Below are 24,254 nucleotides of genomic sequence, written 5' to 3'. Positions count from 1 at the left end.
AGTGAACTCCATATGTATTGAATGATAACATAACAACCTATAATTATAGAGTTTAATCAATTGAACGTCAATTAGAAAATGCAACCTCATTCAATTCTTCCATTGAACTATGTATTGTGGATACTCTATAAGAATGATGATTATGAATAAACAGACCTTAATTTAATGAGTTTTGTGTATTAAAAATAAGTTGTATATCTTGTATTTAATGGTGGATGTAGAATATATTATTAGTGTCTTACAAATAAATCATAAGTGTAAACTCATGTAATTCCAATTATGAAAATTGGAAGTATACAGATATTACATACAAACCAAAAGGGAAATCGAAATATGCGCGTGACCAATAAAAATGAATTTAAAAAAAAAATAATAATAAAAAAAAAAAAAAAAAAAAAAAAAAAAAAAAAAAAAAAACAATGAAATTTGTTGACTAAGAGTTTTAATCACCGTTCATCCCCGTCCCATTCAGGCTTCATTTTAGGACCAGTAGGTCCATCCTCGCTGGAAAACTCCGTCGGAATAATATCCAGCAAACTCCCGATCGCCGATCCCACAATTCCGGTCAATGAGTTCTCCAATTTTTCGATCTCCTTCCCAATCTCATACGTTATTTTTGGACCCCATTTCCTCGCGTAGTTCACCCATGGTGGCTCGATTACATCACTGGTGTACTCAGCTGCCATTATCAAATACTTGTCTTTTACGTCCAAAAACTTATCACTTTTTGCTGCATCATTCTTGATCCCAATCACATCAGTTCCTTGCATTACAACCCCGGGAGTAGGGTACGTTGCATGGCCATTCAACGAAGGATAAGCTGCAAATCTATTACTCATATCCAAGAACTCAAGTGATGGGGTATCGACCCATGTTCCTCCACTATGTTGAGCAAAATAAACACGATACAAAACTCCATCGAAGTTGCTAATCCGAAGCGTCACATGCTCCCAATCTCCTATATGCTCACCAATCCTTCCTAGAGGAATATCAACCAAACCAAACTTTGCAGTGGAAGGACCATTAAAAGGGTAGAAAAGCCAAATCGCTAGATCAGTAAACGTGGCTCCGAGCATTGGTTTGACATGAATATAAGCCTCACCGTTTTGCAAATCACCTTTCTTGACTCTTTCTCTATCGGTTTCATCATCAGGGAGGTCGAGCCAGTATGTGCCATCGTTTGAACCACCTTGCGGAAGATTAGAGCCGGTGGATTCGACCGGAATTGGGTTTGATTCCTCTCCGGTGTGGTACAATTGAACCCCGTTGGTGAAATACCATGTTGTTGAAGCAGGCAAGTAGGTTTCTTTAGGGTGAAAGTAGAATCTTGGAGAGTATTCTTGAATAAGGGCATTAATTTGTGCTACATTTGGCAAAAAAGAAGTTGACTTTTCGAAGTTATTGTTTTTCAAGCAAGAAAGAGACAATAAACTCGAATCGTCTCCATCTTTCACAATTATGAACGTACCTACCGATACTCCTTGCGCTTGTCTCCCTCTAACCTTTGGCCTTAATCCATACACACTGACATCATCGGAACCCCATAACAATGCATCGGTTTCAGGTTCTTCAGTTAGATCAGCGCGAACACAACGGATTTTATCTAAGGAGGGTTTTTCCGGTGAGGTAGTAATAGCATACCCAACTGACTTGTAACCCTCCGGTGGCGTTGGTAGCCAAATGTAACATGAATCTTTACTGCTCCAAACGAGAGTATAGTCGACCGGATTAACGAGGGTTCCGCCGGAGACATCTTTTCCGGCGAGAATCCAGCCAAAAAGTGGGGTGTCATTGGATTGACAGTAGCAACCAAGCAAGAAGAACCCATCTGGAATTGGCGATGGCTCAAAGACTGTGATATCAGTGTCATTAGATCCAATCTGAGAAGTCGACCATATTCTCTTGAAAGATGTTACTTGACAAACTTCTAATCCTCCAAGATCAATTGTACCACTTGCAAATCTTTCACCTGATATATATAAATCATGTACCAGAATATTTATTAAATGGAGAAAATTATGCGAACCCACGATGGGGTACTTGAAATTAAAGACATGGTTAAACTTCGTGTTTATACGTAATTTAGTAAGATATCTAAATATCAATCGACTATGGTATAATTTAACACAATAATTAAGTCTTTTGGACAAAAACTATAGATGAAAAATAAGGAACACTACCTTGTGGCCAAGAAGGCAATGGAGAAGGAAACTTGAACCTCGTTTCAATTGGAAAGACTTCGGTTTCTTTTGAGGTAAAGCAAGACCCAAAGTTACCCATTTTTGGGAGTATTGGTTGTGAGTTCTAATCGAAACACTTATTATATATATATATAGGTGTAAAACACACACAAACACGGCTCTAATATTCATTTTATTTTAATTTAGAATACTAAAAGTCCGAATCTTTTTACTAACCTTAAAAAGGTTTTGTCCTGTCGATCAAACTCAACCCGCCCAAATCGAACAACCCGTGTCATTTTTAATAAATTGTTAAACTGTGGTAGAAACCTAGTAATGACTTTTTGAATTTTTAAAGAGAAAAGGAAGGATAAAAAGGAAAATAAATTTAATATTCGGTAGATATCGACTGTTTATTATTAACTAATTTTTAAATTATAAATGTCTTGTGGTAGGGATATTGGTAGATGGATATAGTTATAGTCCTCCATCCACTCCACCAAATAATAATAAGAATATGAGAAAATTGCGAAAACGGTGCCTATAGTTGTCAAAAAGTTGTACATTTCATCTAAAAAAATTTAGATTTACTTCACTACAAGGAAAAAGGTTTTTACCGGCGACAAAAGTCGCCGGTAAAAATCTCAATAGTCGTCGGTAATACTAATAGAGTCGACACGCCGCCGGTAATGAGTCGTCGCTACTGCTTCGTCGCTATTGGTCACTATGTCGCCGCTATTAACTATATCGCCGCTAATGAGTATTGTCACCGCTAATAAGCATTCCGCCAGTAATAACACTTGTCGCCGTAAAAGTGTCACCGGTAATAACAGTTTTCATTTTTTTAATTTTTTTTTTTTAATAAATGATTTTGGTTGGCGGTGATAATGTCGTCGGTAAAAGTGTCGCCGTTAATAACAATATTCGATTAAATATAAAAAATAATAGTATCGACGCTAATTACAAATTAAATATTAACAAACATCCGTTTAAATATCAAACATAATAGTGTCAATGCAAAGTCATAATATCCGAGTAACAACACAACCAAATTTTTACAATCTACCAAATAACAAAGCATGACAACATATGCAAATAAAACGCATCCTTACATAACACCATCTTTGTTTCTATTGTTTCCTTGATTATTTTGTGATTGAAAAAACGAATAAAGTTCACCTCTACATGCCGGGTCACTGAGCATTGCACAAAGATTTTCCAACTATAAGTGGAAGTTATACAACTAATTGCAATTCAATAACCACAAACAAGAAATTGAATAACTTGCCTCTAATCCAAAACAACACCACCAAAAACAAGATTATGAACAATTTATTACCATTTAATCACTAGATAAAGCTACAAATCGAAATTAAAATACAAATTAAAAATGAAATTACCAAATCAACTTACCTTTCTTCAAGAAATTGAGGTAGAAATTAGTCTCAAAAGCTTTAACCACACCTAGAGATCTTTGTTTGGAACAATGTGGGGAGAAATTTGCTTGGAAGAAGCAAATTGAAGAGAAAATCAGCGAAATGGTAAAGGAAATTGGAAGCACACAGAAATAAGAATGAAGAATGGAGGGTTTATGCGTGTGTTTTTTTTTTTTTTTTTTAATCTGCAAGAGGCAATAGCGGCGACACCAAACCCTTTACCAGCGACAATCAGTAATAGCGGCGACAAACTGGAGAGAAAGGTACCGCGTCATTTTTAGTGAACTATTAGCAGCAACTTTTTTTAACCTTTAGCGGCGACATCTGTGTCGCCGGTATTAGATTAGACAGGATTAGACACCCCATCCGTTGGATTGGATATCTCATCGAACGGTTCAGATGTAACAAATGGAGAAAGTGCCGATTCGGGTGACAACCCTTTAGCGGCGACACTATTACCGGCGACTTTAGATAATGTCACCGGTAAAGCCGCTTGTTGCCGGTAATAGTATCACCGCTAAATGTTATATTTCTTGTAGTGTACATTGCTGGTCAAATTTCAAGACTTTTTTTTGGTACTTTTATTACCCGTATTGCTATTTTTGTGTGGCTTCGGACTTTCGTCCATACCAAATAATTGTTTTGTCTTTTTTTTTTTTTTTTTTTTTATGATCATATTGTGTCTATATAAAATTATAAACATAAAAGGAAACCACGCCCACCTTGGCTACCCACTCCCACCTCTACCGAAATATATTTACCCTCTCTATATCTATCAATCTAAATATCTATTATCTTTTATATATTTATTTATCCATCTATATATCTGTCTATCTATTTATTGGGAACCACAACAAAGACTTTGAAACCTTAGAGTTAAGTAGAGACATAGTGGACCAACTTGAATAATAAGAGAGAATACCACAATCTCTTTACTTTCCTTTACTTTCACCGAAAAACCCCATTTTTCTTGAACATTGCCTCAACCCCGCTTCTAACGTTTTGTAAAGCCCACTATATTATTAGAAACTTAGGTGCTGTTTGTTTTTTTATAAAAACCTCTTCAAATCACTTATTGTTGCGCGGCACAGCACACGCGCAACAATTTCCCTCTCGCAGCAGTTTGTTTTTTGGAAGGCTTCAGACTACAAAACCTCAGCGCGTGTGTTGCGTGGCGTAGAACTTAACTTGCCTCTTCTAACCTCTTCAACTTTCATTTTTTCTAAGTGTTTTTTTAAGGATTTTTGTATAACTTTTTTTTTTTTTAAACTTTGATTTTCTTAAATTTTTATTTACGGATGTGTATTTATTTTTATAATTTCCATGATTTTTTTTAACTTGATTTTTTTAATTTTTTTTACCGTGTTATTAATAATAATTTCAATTTCAGTTACATCTTTTTTAACGCGTGTAATTTTTTACGAACTTTGTAGACAACGTTTGTAATACTTTCTTAATTTTTTTTATTATTTTCTTTTTTAATGTTTTTTAAAATTTGTTTTTTTTAGAATAAAACTATTAGCTTCTTTTACATGTTTTTAAGTATTTTTTTTTTAAAAAAAAAGTTTTATATTTTTGTTTATTTACATGTTCTTGATATTATTATTTCAATGTTTTAAGACTGGAATTATTAAATTTCAGTGTTGAAAACTATTTTCAGTTTATAAAATTAGTTTATTTAAATTTTAGTTTACCGCAGCAGTCTGCAGATGTTAAAAAACAAACATGCTTTTTATTATAGGCTGCAGCCGTTTGTTCCACCTTTTCTGCTACAGAGGATTGCAGAGGTGGTCTGCAGACTTCATGAATTTTCGCTTCGAAAAAACAAACAGCACCTTAGTCTCCTCCCTATTATTGATTGCTTCTTTTTCCCATTACCTCCCACCGCTACTACTGTTGGATTAGTGTCTAAGTCCATAACTGTTTTGGTATGTACTTGACCCGATGGTGCATGGTCCTTTTGGGTTGCCTTCACCAAAGCAACTTGATTGGAGAAATAAATAAAGAGAGAGAGGTTATTATGATTTATTAATATGTTATAAGAATAATATATTAAAGGAGAAATCATATTTGTTTAATTAATATTGATCAATAATTAATTAGGAATTAATTTTGTGATCAAGTGTAATTAATTAAACTAGAAGGGCTGATTTGTAATTATGCGATAGTTACAAAATAAGGTAAGGATTATCTTAAATATAGGGTGAACGAATTTAAGGTGATAAGGCCTTAGAATTCGACTATGATAAGGATTCAAGGATTATCTTATGGGTTGCTTTGTGGATAAGCAACTAGATAAGGATAATGACGGAAACCCTATCTCTACACCTATATAAACACCCCTTGACTCATGAATTCGTGTATCCCTTCCCAAGAAGTCCTAAGGACGAATTCTAACCTCTCTCCTCTCTCTTTATACCTTCTCCATTTGCTCTTGGTGTTTGTAAGCCATTAGAGGAGTGACACTTGTGACTCTAAGCATTCCAAAGTCAATTCAAGGAGGAATTAGGATTGTTATTGCTACATAACAATCAAGGTAATATCTTAAACCTAATTATATGTTAATATCGATTTCCATATGCTAGAATTAGGGTTTATAGTCTTGGATTCAAAGCATGTACAATAGAGAAACCTAGATCCAAGCATTAGAGTTTGTATGAGCACATAGGATGTCTTATGACTAAAACTCATTAGTGGTATCAAAGCCTAGCTTGGTTTCAATTGTATTGATGCATTACATGTTCAAAAAATTCATTTTTTGGTGTTTTAGAGTCTGGACTCGCCGAGTCCATAGCTGAACTCGCCGAGTCCATGCTGACTCGACGAGTCCAGGCTTGACTCGACGAGTCAACTCGTCAGATGGAGGGTATCTCAGGTTTTCTTGCTGTTTTTGCTTATGGATAGTTACCTTATCATGTTAGATCAATATTAATCCAATTATATGATATATTTAACTTTAATTTTGATCTAATTGAAGATATTTATCAATTAATAAGATAATTGTTTCCTTATGTGATAATTGATTAATTATTTTGAGTAAATTGATAAATTGTTTTGCAAGAAATCATTAAATAAATCAAATATGGATAATTATGTGATTAAATGTTAATTTGAATTATTTGTTATTTGATCCTTGCTGTTATGAAAAGTTTCATATTTTGCCCATTAGGTTTTATAGTTTAAATTTGAACCCAAAAGTTTTGTTGTTTTGAAATTTAAATAGTTGAAACCCTAATGTTTTGAAAAAGGTTCAAAACTTGCCCTCAAGTTTTGGAATTTAAATTTTGATTAAATAGTTTAATTTTGATGTATATTTAAATTCTAAACCCTAATGTTTTGAAATGTTTCAAAACTTGCCCTCAAGTTTTGGAATTTAAAAGTTGATTAAAAGTTTAATTAGGAATGTTAAATTCTAAAACCCTAGTAATGTTTTGAAAAGTTCAAATCACACCCTTATGGTTTTATTAATCAAATAAGGTGTATAATTAAAAGAAGTTTAATAAATCCATAAAAGTTTAGGTTTACAATTTAATTGAATTAAAAGTATAATTGTTAAATTTGATCACCTAATATTTTAAAAGTGTAAAATGCACCCTATACTATATATAACATTAAAAGTTTAACATTATATATATGTATGAGTAAAAGTCAGTCTTACTGTTAGTAGGCCTCATTCACGAAGCTGGTCTATAAGGGGTGTTTAAGGAAATTGCCTATAATATGCCACCGCACTCTTGACTAGTGGAGAGTCGTTAGCCGAACGGGTAGGATAGGACGAAACCTTCCATTATAAGTATAATGAAATACAAAGTAACTAAATGGTTTTTCAAATTCCCAATCTCAGTTACTTAGGCAAAAGTGAATTGATGCAATTCCATGAAATTACACTTTGTGCCCTTGCGAAGACGTTAGTGGAGCGTGTGTGGTTTACCGGCACACTAAATGGTTCTAAGCAAAGGTAGCAAAGGGTGACTCAATGTTTCTCTTAGTTCGGTGGAGCGTGTGTGGTTTACCGGCACATCGAATAGGTGACTGTAACATGTGAGGGCACCATGTAATTTTGCATGGTTATTCACACCCGCTTTGTGATCCTCGGCATCCCGGTCACAAACAAAAGGGGCATATCGAGATTTAAACATGCCATTGAAAGTTCAATGAATCTCAAAGGATCTAGGAGTTTTCATAGATTTAAAACTTAAATTTCTTTTTCGTTTTTCATGGTGGAAATTAGTGAATCGTCATTCACTTACCTTCAAATATTCTGCAACTAGATTATGACATCCCTTTTCTAGGTTGTAGCGTATTGTGTTGGGTCCTAGCCTTAGTATCTCATTTGGGTGATTTACTAAGGACTCAATCGATCAACTAACTTGAATTTGTTTTCTCCCGTTTTGTAGATGTCAAAGTTCGACAACTATGGTCTTCTCAAATCCCGTGGAACAAGCATTCCACATGAAGATGATATTCCACGATTCAATCGAGGAACAAGAAATAATGCTTCACTTCCTCTTCCTCCTCCAATTGTTCTCCCTAATCCACAAGATCGAAGAATTGAAAGGTTCAATATCACTAAAGCCCTATTGGAAATGAAACATGAAGATGGTAAGCCCGTGTGTGCCCACGTTCTAGGAATTAAATCACACATTGATAGGTTGATAATGTTGGGTGTGTCATTCCCGAATGAGTTGGCTGTAAATTAGGTTTTTCAGTCACTTCCTGAATCATATAATGAGTTCAAAAGAATGTATTATATGACGGATCATGACGACAACCTCATTGACCTAACTTACATGCTCATTGTTGCTGAATCAGAAATGATTTGGCGAAGCAATGGAACGTATCTGTTGGGAAAGTCAACCGACCATGCTTCTGAGGACGTTCTAAGAGAAGCGACCTGCGTTTGCTGCCAAGAGAAAGGGTGTTGGATAGAAGTCTGCCCCAAGAGCCTGAAAATTCCAAAGATGGGAGAGTCAAAGAGTATGACTACGCTTCAGGTAAAATCCACTATCTAACTCCGTTAAGTTCCTATTCATTGATTCTTAATACATGATGTGATAATATTGCATTTGAATGTTTTGAAGGATAGGTGAAAAGAAAGGAAGCTTGGTGAAAGAGCAAGATGAATCTAATCACAAGAAATGGATCTTGATTGCATGGACTTGAAGATTGGATTTTGAGCTTAGATAGTTATGATAGAGTTGTTAGAAATTTTCCTTTTGAAATACATAGTTTTCAATGGATTTTGCATTGTAAGGAAAAATGTTTTCCGCTGCTTTTATAAATAAAATAAATTTTGTTTGAATTATTTATTTATTTGCTTACTTCCTTGCAATGAAATCGTTATGAAAATTGATGTTTGCATATTTCTACAACGAATGGATATGATTCTTAGTTATGTTATTTATGGAAATGTCGAGAATTTACCAAATAGGGAGAGTTTCTCATCGCCCAAATTTCAATTGGACTGAAATTTGGAATCACGCAACTTGGTTGCATGATGGATGAGAAATTTCATATTTTGAAATTTGACAAATTCGTTGACAAAGTGTCAAGTGAAGGACTAGGAGATCGAGTACACAAAGTTGTGTGTTGATCAAGTTCACCATAAGAGTAACAAAGAATTTCGTCATGATTTACTAAAGGTTTAGTAAATATGATTATACTTACAGGATTAAGTGTAATTCTGAATTGATTAAAGGGTTTGGATCAATAGTAGAACGAATAAGAAGAATCAAGTAGGCAGAAAAATAAAAGTTTCTCCATTCTAAGAAGAAGGGAGAGTAGCTTTTATGCTTTATGATGGATCTTAATGATTAATAACCATATCTCAATTGATCCTCTAAGTGAGTCTTAGTACAATTGTATGTTTAAGAAGAGGAATCAAGGATTGAAGAAATGGCTAAATCAAGAAGTCTATCATACTTCGTTCCAATAAAAAGTCTTAAAGTTAAGATTGTGACAATGAGTGAAAAGTATTAAAGGTTTATAACATTCATCAAATGTGGAAAGTTGTGATGTCTTGAATAAGACAAAGACCGACTAGGACCAATTTATGAAGTGTTTTGACAAAAACTACACTAACTCTTGAATATTTGTTTGTCAAGAAATGGTTATTGACAAAAGAATCTTATATGTCAAGGATTCAGTGGGAGCCTTAATGGTCTTGAAAGGTTTCAAGAACAAGTCAAATAAACCTTATAGATCATCACTAGCACACGAGTTTAGGTATACAACTTATCGTGTTGACATTATTTTGTTTCTGTGCTGTTTCCAATTGAGTTAATTATGCATGTGAGTCCTATGAGTTCTCATTTTGAACGCATAAAAGGCAATGCACCTTAATCAATGAAAGGTACATTGATAGGAAAAGGTAAGTTGCTTAACTACTTGGAAGACGTGGTGGGCAGCTGTGCTACCATAAGGCAAGAAATCAAGAATAAAAGAGTTCGGTCCATATGAGTTTGAATTTATCGTAAACTTTGGTTTTGACAAATTCACATGGATAGGAACATATACACCATTAAAATCTAAGTGTCATAAGATTTCCTCCTTCATGAAAATGATTGTGAGGAAATGCTTTCACTAAGAAAGTTTTTAAGAAGATAGTGATTGTAAAATTGCATTCTCAAATTCAATTATGGTTACGGTATCCCTTTCCATGATTTGAATTGTGAGGTTTGGCAATTAGTCTTAATTGTTTGGACACACATATGAACTATCTAAGGCAAAGGTGTATAAGTTCAAGAAGCGTTGATAAAAGATTATCAAAGCACTAAGTATTAGAAACATGGACTTAAGAAATTCAATAGGTATTGTTTTCTGAAAGTTAAGATGTTTATGAATACATGTCGAAGCTAGTGGGAGCATAAGTGTTATGTTTTATAATAATCATCATGATAGTGGGAGCATAAATGTTATGATTGTATGATTATTAAGGAAAGTATTGCAAGTTGGCAATATTAATTATAGAAAACAAGAGTCATTCTTTGCAAAGTTGTAAAGATGGAATAGTTGTTTTGCTATAATTAAGGGAGAGAATATTATGCTTCATTTCAAATCTAAAGGATTAGGTTGAGAAATGTTGATAAATTTAGTCAAAGGTACATAGTGTGTTCTTAAAATTTCGATTATGATTACGGCATTCCTTTTCACAATTCAAATTTTGAGAACATAGCGAATAAAACATTATGCGTCGTCTCCCACACGCTTCGAGTACAGGATCGATTGCAAATGCTTTAATATTTGACCATTCTATAATTTTCCAAATGTCTAGCGCATTTAGAGGGAAAAGGGACTAGAATCTGTTTTGACTAAAATAATTAAACAACTATCAAAGGACAATCCAAAGTTCGACGAGGATTGGTTGCTTATGAGTAGTTGGAAGCATGGTATTGAATGGACCATATCGACATTATTATAAATAGAAAGAATCTATTAAGAATGAGTTGTCATATGGAAAATATGGAAGCGTGTCCATATTAGGAATTGAATATTGAAAATCTATGACTAGATTAGAAACTTTTATGCAAAAGGATGTTCAAAGGAATGTACTTTGAGTGAGAGACATCATATCTAAGGAATTGTCTTGTAACAATCTCCGTTAGAGGACTTTGTAATATCATTGGCAATAGTCTTTGTGACTTTGGTGCAGTGACATTACGAAAGAATCGTTGCATAAAATGTTAGAATCTAGCATATTCTATAAGTGGCAAGAATTCGTTATTCTTAAACTTATGAAAAACGGATTTGGAGTTGTGAAATGAGAATGATTGGAAATGTGTCCAAGGTGATCTATTTCACAAAGTAAGAACCATAGGTAAACATTGTGTGCATGCTAGGAGCATGGGACAAGTGTAATAATTCAAGTAAGAAGTTGATTACCCGAAACGACAAATAATGAGTAATCGATATGGTGATAAATAAAAGGAGTTTTATTTGTACTCAAAGGGTTGAGGCCATATGGGATTAGTATTATTCTTGTGTTTCACTTTGCATGTTTTGACTTCCAGAATAATTGAGTTTATTAAGAATAATCGAATTATTCAAACGGGCCACCGTTGTTCATATGTTGGAAGTAGGTATGAATGAAGATTGTCGTGAATTGGTGTGTGGATTGTCTAAAAAAGTATTAGACATAAGCAAATGTTTGCTGCAACATTCATGAGTGCTTATGAATATGATTTGAGCATTGGATTAAACCCACGCTCACTTGGATTACTCCATGAATTGTAGCACGAGTAATTAGTGAGACGATAACATCTTATATTCTTGAAACCGAGATGTGTGAGTTGTATCTTGCAAATCGGTTGCACATTGATAATATGTAAACGCACCATTTCCTTGGTGTTATAAAACATATTGTTGTGTGTAATTCGGTGGGTGAGTGCAAGCAAGCATTGTATCAAACTTTATCCGTTCCTTTTTATTCAAAGAATGAAAGCGATATCTTTTGGGCCCCTCGATGGTTTAGTGATGACAAACGTAAATGCTCGGCCGGGCTAGGGCTAATTTCATTTGTTCAATTAGTCAGTCGTCATAAATCGGAAATCGAGATATAGTACAAAGAGAATGATTAGAAATCATATCTCATACGATATCTAGAATGGAGGAATATATGATCCATTATCTAAGGACACGCGTATCTGATAGGATCAGAGTTGACAGCAGCTTTGGAAAGCTACGATTGCAGATCAGGATCTGAAGTCATACGCAGAATAGTTATTAGACTTATCCAAGTGGGAGACTGTTGGATTAGTGTCTAAGTCCATAACTGTTTTGGTATGTACTTGACTCGATGGTGCATGATCCTTTTGGGTTGCCTTCACCAAAACAACTTGATTGGAGAAATAAATAAAGAGAAAGAGGTTATTATGATTTATTAATATGTTATAAGAATAATATATTAAAGGAGAAATCATATTTGTTTAATTAATATTGGTCAATAATTAATTAGGAATTAATTTTGTGATCAAGTGTAATTAATTAAACTAGAGGGGCTGATTTGTAATTATGTGATAGTTACAAAATAAGGTAAGGATTATCTTAAATATAGGGTGAACGAATTTAAGGTGATAAGGCCTTAGAATTCGACTATGATAAGGATTCAAGGAATATCTTATGGGTTGCTTTGTGGATAAGCAACTAGATAAGGATAATGACTGAAACCCTATCTCTACGCCTATATAAACACCCCTTGACTCATGAATTCGTGTATCCCTTCCCAAGAAGTCCTAAGGACGAATTCTAACCTCTCTCCTCTCTCTTTATACCTTCTCCATTTGCTCTTGGTGTTTGTAAGCCATTAGAGGAGTGACACTTGTGACTCTAAGCATTCCAAAGTCAATTCAAGGAGGAATTAGGATTGTTATTGCTACATAACAATCAAGGTAATATCTTAAACCTAATTATATGTTAATATCGATTTCCATATGCTAGAATTAGGGTTTATAGTCTTGGATTCAAAGCATGTACAATAGAGAAACCTAGATCCAAGCATTAGGGTTTGTATGAGCACATAGGATGTCTTACGACTAAAACTCATCAACTACCACTTCTCCTTTTTCCATTATCTTTGTTTTTTGTATGCTTAAAAACCCTAAATCAATTATATCTTGAAACATAAGGCTACATACAGATGAAAAGATAGAATGGATCTCCAAATTCTCATACTAGTACAAAACTGCACTATGGTGTCAGTTTTTGAAAACTAGATCTTCTCGGTTTATATATTTCTCATCACTAAAGGTCATAAATTAAATCATATGATTTTTTTCATGATAGTTTACTGAAAACAAGTCCCCATTGCAAATCAGAATTCACACATTCACATGGGTTTTACATAAAAAAATGACAATTTGTGTGGCGGGCTAACGGCGGGCGGATGTCCTCTTTACTAACGGGTTTTGTTATTTTATATGTGCGTATACCTTGTATCGGTTATTAGGCGAGACATATGGTGTTGAAGTTCCATTTTAAGTCGTTAAATCTTATATTCAAGTTTCTAACATTAAAAAATAAATAAATAAATAAATAACTGTAGCAAGTCGTGTAACGGCCGAAAACGGTGGCCAAATGTCATCTATTGTAGCCAGTTTTTATTTCATATATACCTTAATCGGCTAAGTGAAATCCAACTAACCATATCCAGTAAATCGGTCCAAACTATCCAAGTAAAATAAATATGTTCAATCATTTTTTTAACGTATCTATCACACCGGTTTAGCCTGATTTTTTAAGAAACTGGTGGTTTTGATCAGGTCTAAAAATTAACATAAAACTGGTTGTTTGGTGAACCGCTCTCATCCCTGCTTCCTGGTTCGAACCAATTTTAAGAACATTTGACATAATATCATAATTTATCACAATAAGTTGTAAAATATCAGCATTGTTGTAAGACTACCCCATTAGAGTGTGTGACATCCACATTTTCACGGCCAGAAAAGACCGATTTTGTTTTTGCTTTATGAAAATCAGAGTACTTCCTTTAATAAAAATGTTGCAAAATTTATTCCCAGAAAAACACGATAAATACGTTATCAAAGCATTTCCAAAGAAACGTATTTTATTCATTTTAAAACATTTGGGATGTCATCGTCAATATAGGAACATAAGCATAAACAGATCTTACATTCATTTACACTAGTGATCTATATCTCCTTAATCTCTCAGTGTAATGTCACTTCATATCGATACCTATGATATAAATAAACTGAGTGTGTCAGGTTGGGAAACCTGGTGAGTACATAGGGTTTTCAACCCACAATAATATAATTATTATGTTTAAACAATTAAACAATCAACCCAATTACACATCCTCATTATCTTCTTTAGTCTTAAAGATCTACCCTAAGAATCAGCTATTCCTCGTTCACTCATTCCTAAGGATCGTCCTAAGGAATCGGCATGAAGTCCATTGCTGCCACGGTTTACACAACGGGCACTAAGTCTGCAAAGTCATTAGGGTTTAGGCATCAAGTCTGCATGATCATCAGGTTTTACGCATCAAGTTTGCATGATCACCAGGGTTTAGGCATCAAGTCTGCATGATCACCAGGGTTTAGAGCACACCGGGTGAATACATCGTTCACAACACCTACAGATTGCAAGCCTGCTAGTGTTCCACTTGATTGTCTAGAATAGTTCATGGTTGTCATCCATACTCTGCTGAATGACGGGGCCATCATTTGGGAAAGGCTTCTCAAATCGTCCACCTCTCACCCTCACATCGTGGTCTATAACACCTCTCAACTCATCATCCAACTCATATTCCATCTATTACATCTACCTATGTTTTACCCCAACATTATCGTAGATATAAAATACATATAAAGTTTAAATCATTTAAAACATGTATAAAATCGTTCGTCCATCATAGACAGCAAGTATTCAGATAATATGAACACATAGCACGTAATTTGTATAAAATACTTCATATCTATGTGTAAGATGAAAGTAACTATGCACTCACCTGATAAGTTGATGACTCGGTACTCGGACAACACTTCGTTACTGTTAAAACAATTTCCCTCGGACAAAACCTAGTATCATTACCACTAGAGTTTAGTCTAATATTAACCGCGACTAATTAATAGTCTAGATATTATTACAATAATATAAGCGTTAAGAAACACTCTTATATAACTTATAATAATATCCCAAATACTCATTATAATTTCTTAATAACATTACTATATTAAAACATAAGCTATACAAAAGATAGGGTAGGCATAGCTCACTTACAACGGGTTTTTCGCAAAACCGGGCTTCGCTGAGCAGCGTTTCGAGCCGAAAGGCTCTTTTCTCGGGACTCCGGGAGCCTTGGGGCTTCTTTCGGGTGCTAGGGGGTTTACCTAGACTTTAGGGGGCTTAAGGGAGGTTATAGAGAGAAACTAGAGAGAGAAAGTGATGTTTGAAGGTGTAAGGAAGTGACGAAACCCAACACCTCTATTTATAGGGGTGCTGACTAATGGACTCGCCGAGTAGGAGGACCTACTCGCCCAGTTGGGTCATGTTGAAGCCTTCTGGTGGTGCCACGTGTCCAATTATGGTGGTGCCACGTTACCCCCTATCGCGTATCAGCCTTCAAACTTAGAAAAATCATAACTCTCGCATACGAGCTCCGTTTTTGATGTTATTTATATCCACGCGTAGGTAAAAACAAGATCTACAACTTTCATTTACACTCCGTCAGCTAGTTCTCGACCAATCTCAAATTTAACAGTAGGAGGAGTTTAGACTGCTAAATGATCGCGAAGAATTCGTAACTCCTTCATATGGAATCCGTTTTCGTCTATCTTTTTACCGTTGAGTTCCTATTCATGAGATCTTGAACTCTCATTTAGGTCGTGTAAGCCAAAAAATGCTCGAACTAAAAATCGAGTTTCGGGCCGTGTACTGCTACGCCAAATCTTAGAAAACCTATAACTTCCTCATACAAAGTCAGATTTGGGTGTTCTTTTTATGGACGCTCTCGGTTTAACGTATTTTACGATTTTCCTTTAGATCACTAAGGCTAAATCTCGCTGTATCGTAAATTCACTATTTACGCTTCCCGGTGCCATGCCGGTTCCGTCGCAAAACTTCGACGAGTTATAATTTCTTCGTTATAACTCGGATTTTGACGCTCTTTATATGTACAGAAACCTTGTGACATATTCTACAACTTGATTAAGATTATTTATGCTGAATAATCTTTTGTCGAAAAGTTGTTTTCGACATATATTATCTCTAAATTGATTAGACCGGATCTACGGACGTTACATGGTGACTTGAAAGAGCGACTTACCACTTTTTAATTAAAAATACATAAAAACTAAATGAGTTTTAGTGATCTCGGCCGGAAGAATGATCCATGCTCACAAAGGCTCGACACTTTTTAGAATCAAATACACCCACTTGTATATATTCACTAGTGGGGTTAAATAAAATTTTCTAATTAAATCTTATTTTGTTAATAACTTTATTTTATTTTAAGTACAAAGTTGAATAAAGTATACCAAAATCAGTGACTAATTTTCCCAACAAAATGATACCAATATTGATATAGTTTTTTCTATATTTTTTAATATAAAAATTTTATTTGGTTGGATTACTAATGAGAATAAAATGTTTGGTTGAATTGAGTTATGGATGTGGAAAAGAGAGAAATTTGTTTTGGAATAAATAATTGTGTTGGATTGGATTCTATAGTCTAAATATGTTTTGGTCATTCAACTTATTCATCACATTTTATTTATATTGTTATTCTCATGCACCTAATATTATAAATAAATATGATCAACTCCACACGCATAGGATAGGAAGGAAAAAAGGGATCATACTTGTTAGGAAGAATATGCCAAACTAATATTTTAACAGGGGTAAATCTTAACAAAAAACAAAAAATATCAAATCAAATATTAATAAAAATTATTGGGTATTCAACAACATAACCCAATATAATAGGTATATATATACTGAAACTTAACAAAAAAAAACTAACCTAAAAAAATTTATAAAAAATAAAAGAATAGAATTAGGTTTCGTCCTGCAGCTAGTGTATCTTCACAACTTCGTTTTGTTGTTGTATATTTTTGTGCCCTTACATATTTTTATACCCATATAGTCCGATCGAAAGTAATGATTGCGTGATTCAGCAGCCATATCAAGTTTATCTATAGGGGGCATTATATATTTATCTTTGTATGGTAAATTTATTGTGATGTTTTCATCATCATCGCTTTCATATGCATCTCTATAACTTTGTGGAGGTGTCCTGATCATAATTGACTTTTATTATATTGCGGGTCTCCCACATAGAATACCTTTTATGCTTGTGAGACAAGTATGAACGGATCGTCCTTATCTCCTAACGTATCAAGTTTTACCAAGGAGTACCCAAGGTGATATTTTTTATCCCCTTTTTTATTATGAACCCAATCACACTTGAAAAAAGGATTTTTTTTCTTATATGATAATATAAAACTCATATATCATGTAGAACACCATAATAAAAGTTGTTGCCATAGGTTACATATTCTTTTCTAGATATGTGCATATCAGTGGACTCTACATAAACGTCGCTATTTTGTTAACTATACCTTCACAGGATTGTGTACGAAATAGGTAGCCATTGATGTGATATATATCATATTTCATTATGACATGTTGTGGTCCATGAGAAACGCAGCTTATGTCCTTTGAAATGCTATGCATGTCGATCGCCAACTCTTTCTCTACCTAAATACCATTAAAAGGATAAGCATCATGGGGCATATTGATTAGTTACTATTTTGTTCTAGCAATTGATGAATGGCACGGAAAAAATGTGCAAATTTCTCAAAAACAAAAATTAACTTGGATCATTATTTAACCTCCTATTTTAACCAATGACCGAAAGCTTCACCGTGCTCCTTCTACAACAATGCTTGTCTTTTCATGGGGTGTTTGTTTTTTAGATGTTGTGTCGCCTATGGGTATATTCATGAACTATAAAGTTAGAATATGTTACCTTATACATCATTGTGTTGATGTATTTATTACAACCATCTGTATAATTTATATATGGGCTTAATGTATTATACAATTAGGGATATATACAATAAAGTTCCAATATTTTCATCGATTTAACAAGAAAGTCCTAAATTTATTTTTTTGATAATAAAGTCCAAATTACCGGCAGTTTTTGACACTTTTACCCTTTTTTCCCGGTTAACCGGTAATTAGGACTTTTTTGTAAAAAAAATAAAGTTTAAGACTTTCTTGTCAAATCGTCAATTAGGACTTTACTGTAAAAAAAAAAAAGTTTATGACTTTTTTTGTCAAATCGTTGAAAATATTGGGACTTTAGTGTGTGTGTGTATATATATATATATATATATATATATATATATATATATTGGTTAGAAATTTAATGGGATGATACTCTTTAACCATAAAAGTTATTGAAATATTCACTAATCTGCTAGATCCTATTGAAATCCTTAACATTTGCTTCTTGTTAAATCGTTTTTTTAATCTCAACAAACCGACATTGAAAACAATTGAGATAATCAAGAACGAAACAATCAGGGTTGTGTTGGCTTTTTGCAACCCCAAAAATGGAGAAATAAGAAATCAAAAAAATGAAATTGCCCTTATTTCCCTTCTCCACATTCACACCCTTTTGACTAGGCATGTGTCGTTTGTGTTTGTATAAAGTCAGGGCAATTTTGTTTTTTTAGGTTTCTAATTTCTCCATTTTTTAGACTGAAAAAAGCCAACACAACCTTGGTTCTTTCTTTCTTTCTTTCTTGATTATCTCTGTTTTTTTCAATGTCGGTTTGTTGAGATAAAAAAAAACGATTTAACAAGAAGCAAACGTAAAAAATTTCAATAGGATCTAGCTGATTAGAGAAGGTTTCAATAACTCTTATGCTTAAAGAGTATCATACCATTAAATTTCTAACGAAAAAAAATTATATATACACTAAAGTCCCAATATTTTCAACGATTTGACAAAAAAAGTCCTAAACTTTATTTTTTTTGACAGTAAAGTCCTAATTGACGATTTAACAAGAAGGTCCTAAACTTTATTTTGTTGACAAAGAAGTCATAATTACCGGCTAACCGTGAAAAAGGGGTAAAAGTGTCAAAAACTGCCGCTAATTTGAACTTTACTGTCAAAAAAATAATGTTTAGGACTTTCTTATCAAATCAATGAAAATATTATGACGTTATTGTATATATCCCATACAATTATCTAGTCTAAGTGTGTAACTAATTAATATACTTTTACATGTATAAGTATTAAGTGACGAATTTAATAATTAATTAATGAATTAACCTCTTAATATGGATTTTATAAATAAAAGCACAACTAATGAAATAAATAATGAATATATAATTACTAATATACTAATATACAAATACACTTCAGGTGTATTTTGTAGTACAATGAAATGTGCTTTTATGAAGAGTTCTGGACAAACTTCAGACGAATATGCAGCTAATAGTATGTATGCATCATTATCAATCGTGTTATGCTTATCCTATGGAATACGAACAATTTTCATGTTCTTGTGGTATTCACTTAAGAACTCAATTGTCTCCTCTAGAACATTCTCTTCAGCAATGCATCCTTCTGATTTGCTTTTGTTTCGGACATGTCCTTTTATTACCTTCATATATCTTTCAAATGGATATATCCTTCGGAAGCATACTGGACCACATATTCTTACTTCTCCAGTAAGCTGAATAACTAAGTGAACCATAATATCAAAAAAAGATATAGGAAAGGGTTTCTCTAGAAAGCATAATGTAACATGTAGATCTACTTCCAAGACATCGATCTCTGCCACTATTATTTCTTTTCGAAAACATATTTGAAAAAAAACATAGTCTGATAATAGCATCTCTTTTGGATTTCTACATTATCGATCGTATTGCAATTGAAAAAAAATGTTACATTAGCATGTGATAGTCATGCGATTTAAGTTGAATAGGCTTATGCTCCTTTTCACTCACCAAATTGGAAAATGTTGAGCAGTAGCCTTGTGGAACCCTTACATCTTAAGTATCTGTGAAAACATGTCCCTTTCTTCTGGGTTATTATACAACTTGATGCAGGGATGAGTAACTAGTCACATTTTATTGCTTTTGATACCAACTCTAATTTTAAACCCAAGCTTTTGAGATCTTTGCCAGTTTTCAATCTATATTTGGTGTTATTACGCACGTCAAGCATTGTATTGGTAAGACTCTCATCCACATTCTTTTCAACATGCATGAAATTTATACAGTTTGGGATGGAGTGAAACCGCCAATACTTAAGGTGTTTATATTAATTGTTACATTTCTTCCAGTATTCTTTCTTGTTCCCACCTGAACTTTCCAACTTGTTCCTTTAGAAGTTGAAGTGGCCTTTCCCCATTTATTTTGTATAGATTTCACTTCTTTGTACATCTATATCCCACTTATAGGCTTTAGGGTGTATTCCAACTCCCTCTTTCCATTGAAACCAATATATTCACATTTGAATGGATGGTCATATGGAAGATAGCACCTATGACTGACATAAATCTATTTATTTGATGTCGGAAGTCTAATAGAATTAGTATTTTTCCGAAACACTACACAACCATTGTATTCGCTGTAAGGGCACCCATATAGTACACCCAAAGCAGGGTAATCGTTTATAGTCCATAAAACAACTGCATGTAGAGTAAACTTCTCTTCTGTGTATGCATGATATGTTTCAACCCCCTTTTTGAATAATACTTGAAGATCATGAATCAAAGGTTCTAAATAAAAATAAATATCATTACATGGTAAACCAGATATTAGTAATGATAACTTCATGAACTTCCTTTTCATATGCAACCACAATGGAAGGTTATAAATGACGGTTTAAACGGGCTAAACACTTGGATGTATATTTCCTCTATTTATGTCAACCCCATCACTTGAAATGCCAAGTCGTAGATTTCTTGCATCATTAGTAATTTTAGGGAATCTGTCGTCTATGTTACACCATGCTGGTGTGTCCTTCGGGTAATGTAGTATAACATCATCTTTTCTACCACAACTAGGCTTGTGCCATATTAGATCTTTTGCAAGCATGGAATCATGGGGAAGTACCATAATACTTTAGCTAGAATACTAGAGTACTCATTTTTTGAGTGCTTGTCCACATTCCATTTTGATTCCTCACAAATGGAACATTTATTAAAATCTGAAAAGTTATTCCTTTATAAAATGCAATCGTTGATACAAGCATGTATCTTTTTATATCCTGAACCCATTGGATTTAGTGTTTTTTTTTCACATCATAGTTACTTTTAATCATTTCATTATCTACTGGTAACATACTCTTTATCAAAGGTAGTAATTCATTAAAGAACATATCCAATGCCCCATATTTACTCTTGTAAGTCCCCAAAAAAGCATGTGTATCAATTAGATAAGAAGAGAAGGAGAAGAAAATGATGATGAATCTTGTATGTATTGATATGAATGAAGATTCGGATACAAGATTCCCACACACTAACACACACTCTCTTTTCTCTCTCTCTAGAACACCTTCAAATGCACACACTTAAGCTCCTCTAGTGTTCATCACTCTTTTCTCACACCCCTCACCCCTATATATATACATGATAATATGGGCTTGGTGGACATGGGTCGTAAACACAACCGTAAACACGTATACGACCGTAAACACCAAGCTGTTTACGGTCCAAAACACAAAAATACATTTTCCTAGAAAAGTAAAGTATAAACCATATTTTTAACCCAACAATCTCCCCCTTGGTTTATAACTTCCTTTTCTTAATTGACCCAACAAGCTCCCCCTAAAAAGTAGCTGGCTTTCTTGATAATCTTCATTGGGAGCTTTGGCTTCAGCTTTAATCTTGAGCAGTTGGGCTTTTCTTCAGAATTTGGCTTTGAACGCACGTTGGGTGAGGAGGCTTGATGTACTAATTCTTGAAAGATAGTGCTTTCAGCTTGAGAATCTTCAGAGAGAACACCAGAGAGAACAAATCTTCTAAATCACTTCAGCAGGTTCATAGATAGCAACATACTGATTGAGGAGGCTTCAATGAAACCCCTCACATAATCTTCAATTTCTGCTTCACCTTGCTTCTGGGGTTTAAAGATTGAATTTCAAAAGAATAATCTTCATTTCTTTATCCTTCGAATGAGAATTCTTCGATGCTCACAGATGAAGCTTTGGCTCAGAAATCTTCGACACAAACTTCATGAGTCTTATCTATACCTAAAATCACTTTTCAAGACAAAACAAAACTAAAAGAAAACATAGCACATAAACAAAAATATTTTTGGATTTTTGATTTTCTTGAACAAGAAATAAAACATAAATAACACTATTTTTTGGATTTTTTTTTAAATTTCCTGATTTTTGTTTGTTTTTTTTTTTGTTTAATTCTCTCCTAATATTTAAATTAGAAGAAACTATGAATAAATTTAACAAAAATAAAAATGATATCTAACTTTAAGAATGATTTGGGATCAAAGTTTTTAGATGCCTTTATCCACTTGTCGGTACCTTTTATCTTCACGTCTTTGTCTGGTCGATCGTCGGTATTGTTGTCCACTTAACATGAAAAATTGTGACAAAATTAGGACATACTATTAGTTATAAGACAAAGTGAACCTAAGTTCCTAGAAACTATTTCTTAAGGACCATTCAGGTGATGATGACCAGGAATATTGTTGTCCACCTAAATTGAGCAACGAGATCTATAGACAATCTTCGAGTGTTCAATTTTAATTGTACTGGAACATGTTTCCCACTTCCTGATATGCCCCAGCCATCAAGAACTTTCATAGTACTCCTTACATCAGGTGAGCAGACAATCATTAGGAGAGAGGATAGATTCAGATTGTTATTACTTATAGTTTTAGAGGGATTCTGGGATTGAGAAGTAGAAGGTTGCATATGCTGTGTACCGGGTCGGATTGTAAGTCACGCAAAGGAGACAACATATGGCTAACAGATAATAAGAATTTCATAGATATAATTTGCATAGAAATAGAGTTGCATATGTTACAGTCCAGGTCAGATCTCCCGATCACACAGAGGAGGCAACATATGACTAACAGACAGAAAGAAAGAAAACAATTTTCTACAGACCTAATTCATCGTAATTTACTAGTTGCCCCCATCAATACCAGAATTAAGGACATAATCCACACATCGAGGAAAAGTTAAACCACGGTTCCAGATACGGGTTCATTTAATGTGAAGTAGATTCCCATATATATCTCCCTACTGAATCTATCCAAGCGTCGTATTGTCAGGCTAAACGGATCTAACTAGGTCAAGATTTGTAAAGTCTATAAATTTCCTAAGTTCAACTCTGCCTAGTTATGTCCATTTTAAAATCTTTCGTGCCTACCAACGCATCGAACATAGAGCCGAGACAATTCAGATTCAGTCCCTTACACAGATTCAGATTGCTTGTTATCACATGATTATATCACTTCCCAATACAACAAACACAAGCAGGACTATTAGCGACAATATTTTTGATTTTTCTGAATTTTTGAGGTTTTTGGATTTTTGATTTTTTAATGTTTTTGGATTTTTGAATGTTTTTCGGAAAGAACAAAAACAAAATATTTTTGGATTTTTGCTTATTTCTCACCCTAAATTTGTGCATGGGAGAGAATGAAATGAATAAAATGTGCAAATATTAACCTGAGCCTAACCAAAAGTTTAATCCTCAAAACAAATCATTTTTCAAAATCCCACAAGCACATCGAATCGAGCTTTGTGAAAAGGCTCTGATACCAATTGTAAGTCCCCAAAAAAGCCTGTGTATCAATCAGATCCGTTTGATGGAGCAGAATCTCAATCAAACGGATGATGCCAGATCACAATAAGAAGAGAAGGAGAAGACGAATGTTGGGTATATGGTGTTGCGTCTTGGGCTCGTCTTTTAGCCCCATTTTGTGTCCGGTATGGGCCTGTCCATCCGTGACTTGTTTGTTAGGGTTTGTGTATTAATAGATGCTTGCATGCATCGTTTCAACAACTGATAGATTGTTTTTTACGTGTGATTTAGAAGATCTCTTTTGTAACCCTAAAATTCTCTACAGCGGAAGTTCTTAATCGAGCTCTGCTGAGGATTGAGTGTTCTAATCATTCGACTCATTC

At 33.9% G+C, this 24,254-nt stretch overlaps 1 protein-coding gene across 2 annotated transcripts; it reads right to left on the bottom strand.

Moving 5' to 3' along the window:
• Window positions 1-209: 209 nt before the first annotated feature.
• On the bottom strand, window positions 210-2,288 carry LOC145045526 (hypothetical protein At1g04090-like). 2 transcript variants are annotated; one of them, XM_078993851.1, is made up of 3 exons: window positions 2,181-2,288; window positions 1,469-1,969; window positions 210-1,363 (listed from the first exon to the last, which is right to left on the bottom strand). In XM_078993851.1, exons 1-3 carry the CDS (start codon window positions 2,278-2,280, stop codon window positions 447-449), a joined length of 1,518 nt encoding a protein of 505 aa, XP_078849977.1. In that variant the 5' UTR covers window positions 2,281-2,288; the 3' UTR covers window positions 210-446. The 2 variants fall into 2 exon arrangements, with proteins under 2 accessions (XP_078849977.1, XP_078849976.1); XM_078993850.1 differs by having other exon boundaries at window positions 210-1,969.
• Window positions 2,289-24,254: the final 21,966 nt, after the last annotated feature.

Source organism: Lactuca saligna, chromosome 5 (assembly GCF_052625555.1).
Source record: "Lactuca saligna cultivar CGN05327 chromosome 5, ASM5262555v1, whole genome shotgun sequence".
Lineage (NCBI taxonomy): Eukaryota > Viridiplantae > Streptophyta > Magnoliopsida > Asterales > Asteraceae > Lactuca > Lactuca saligna.
The sequence above is the reverse complement of the archived record's forward strand: the minus strand, read 5'-3'. Positions and strand labels throughout refer to the sequence as shown.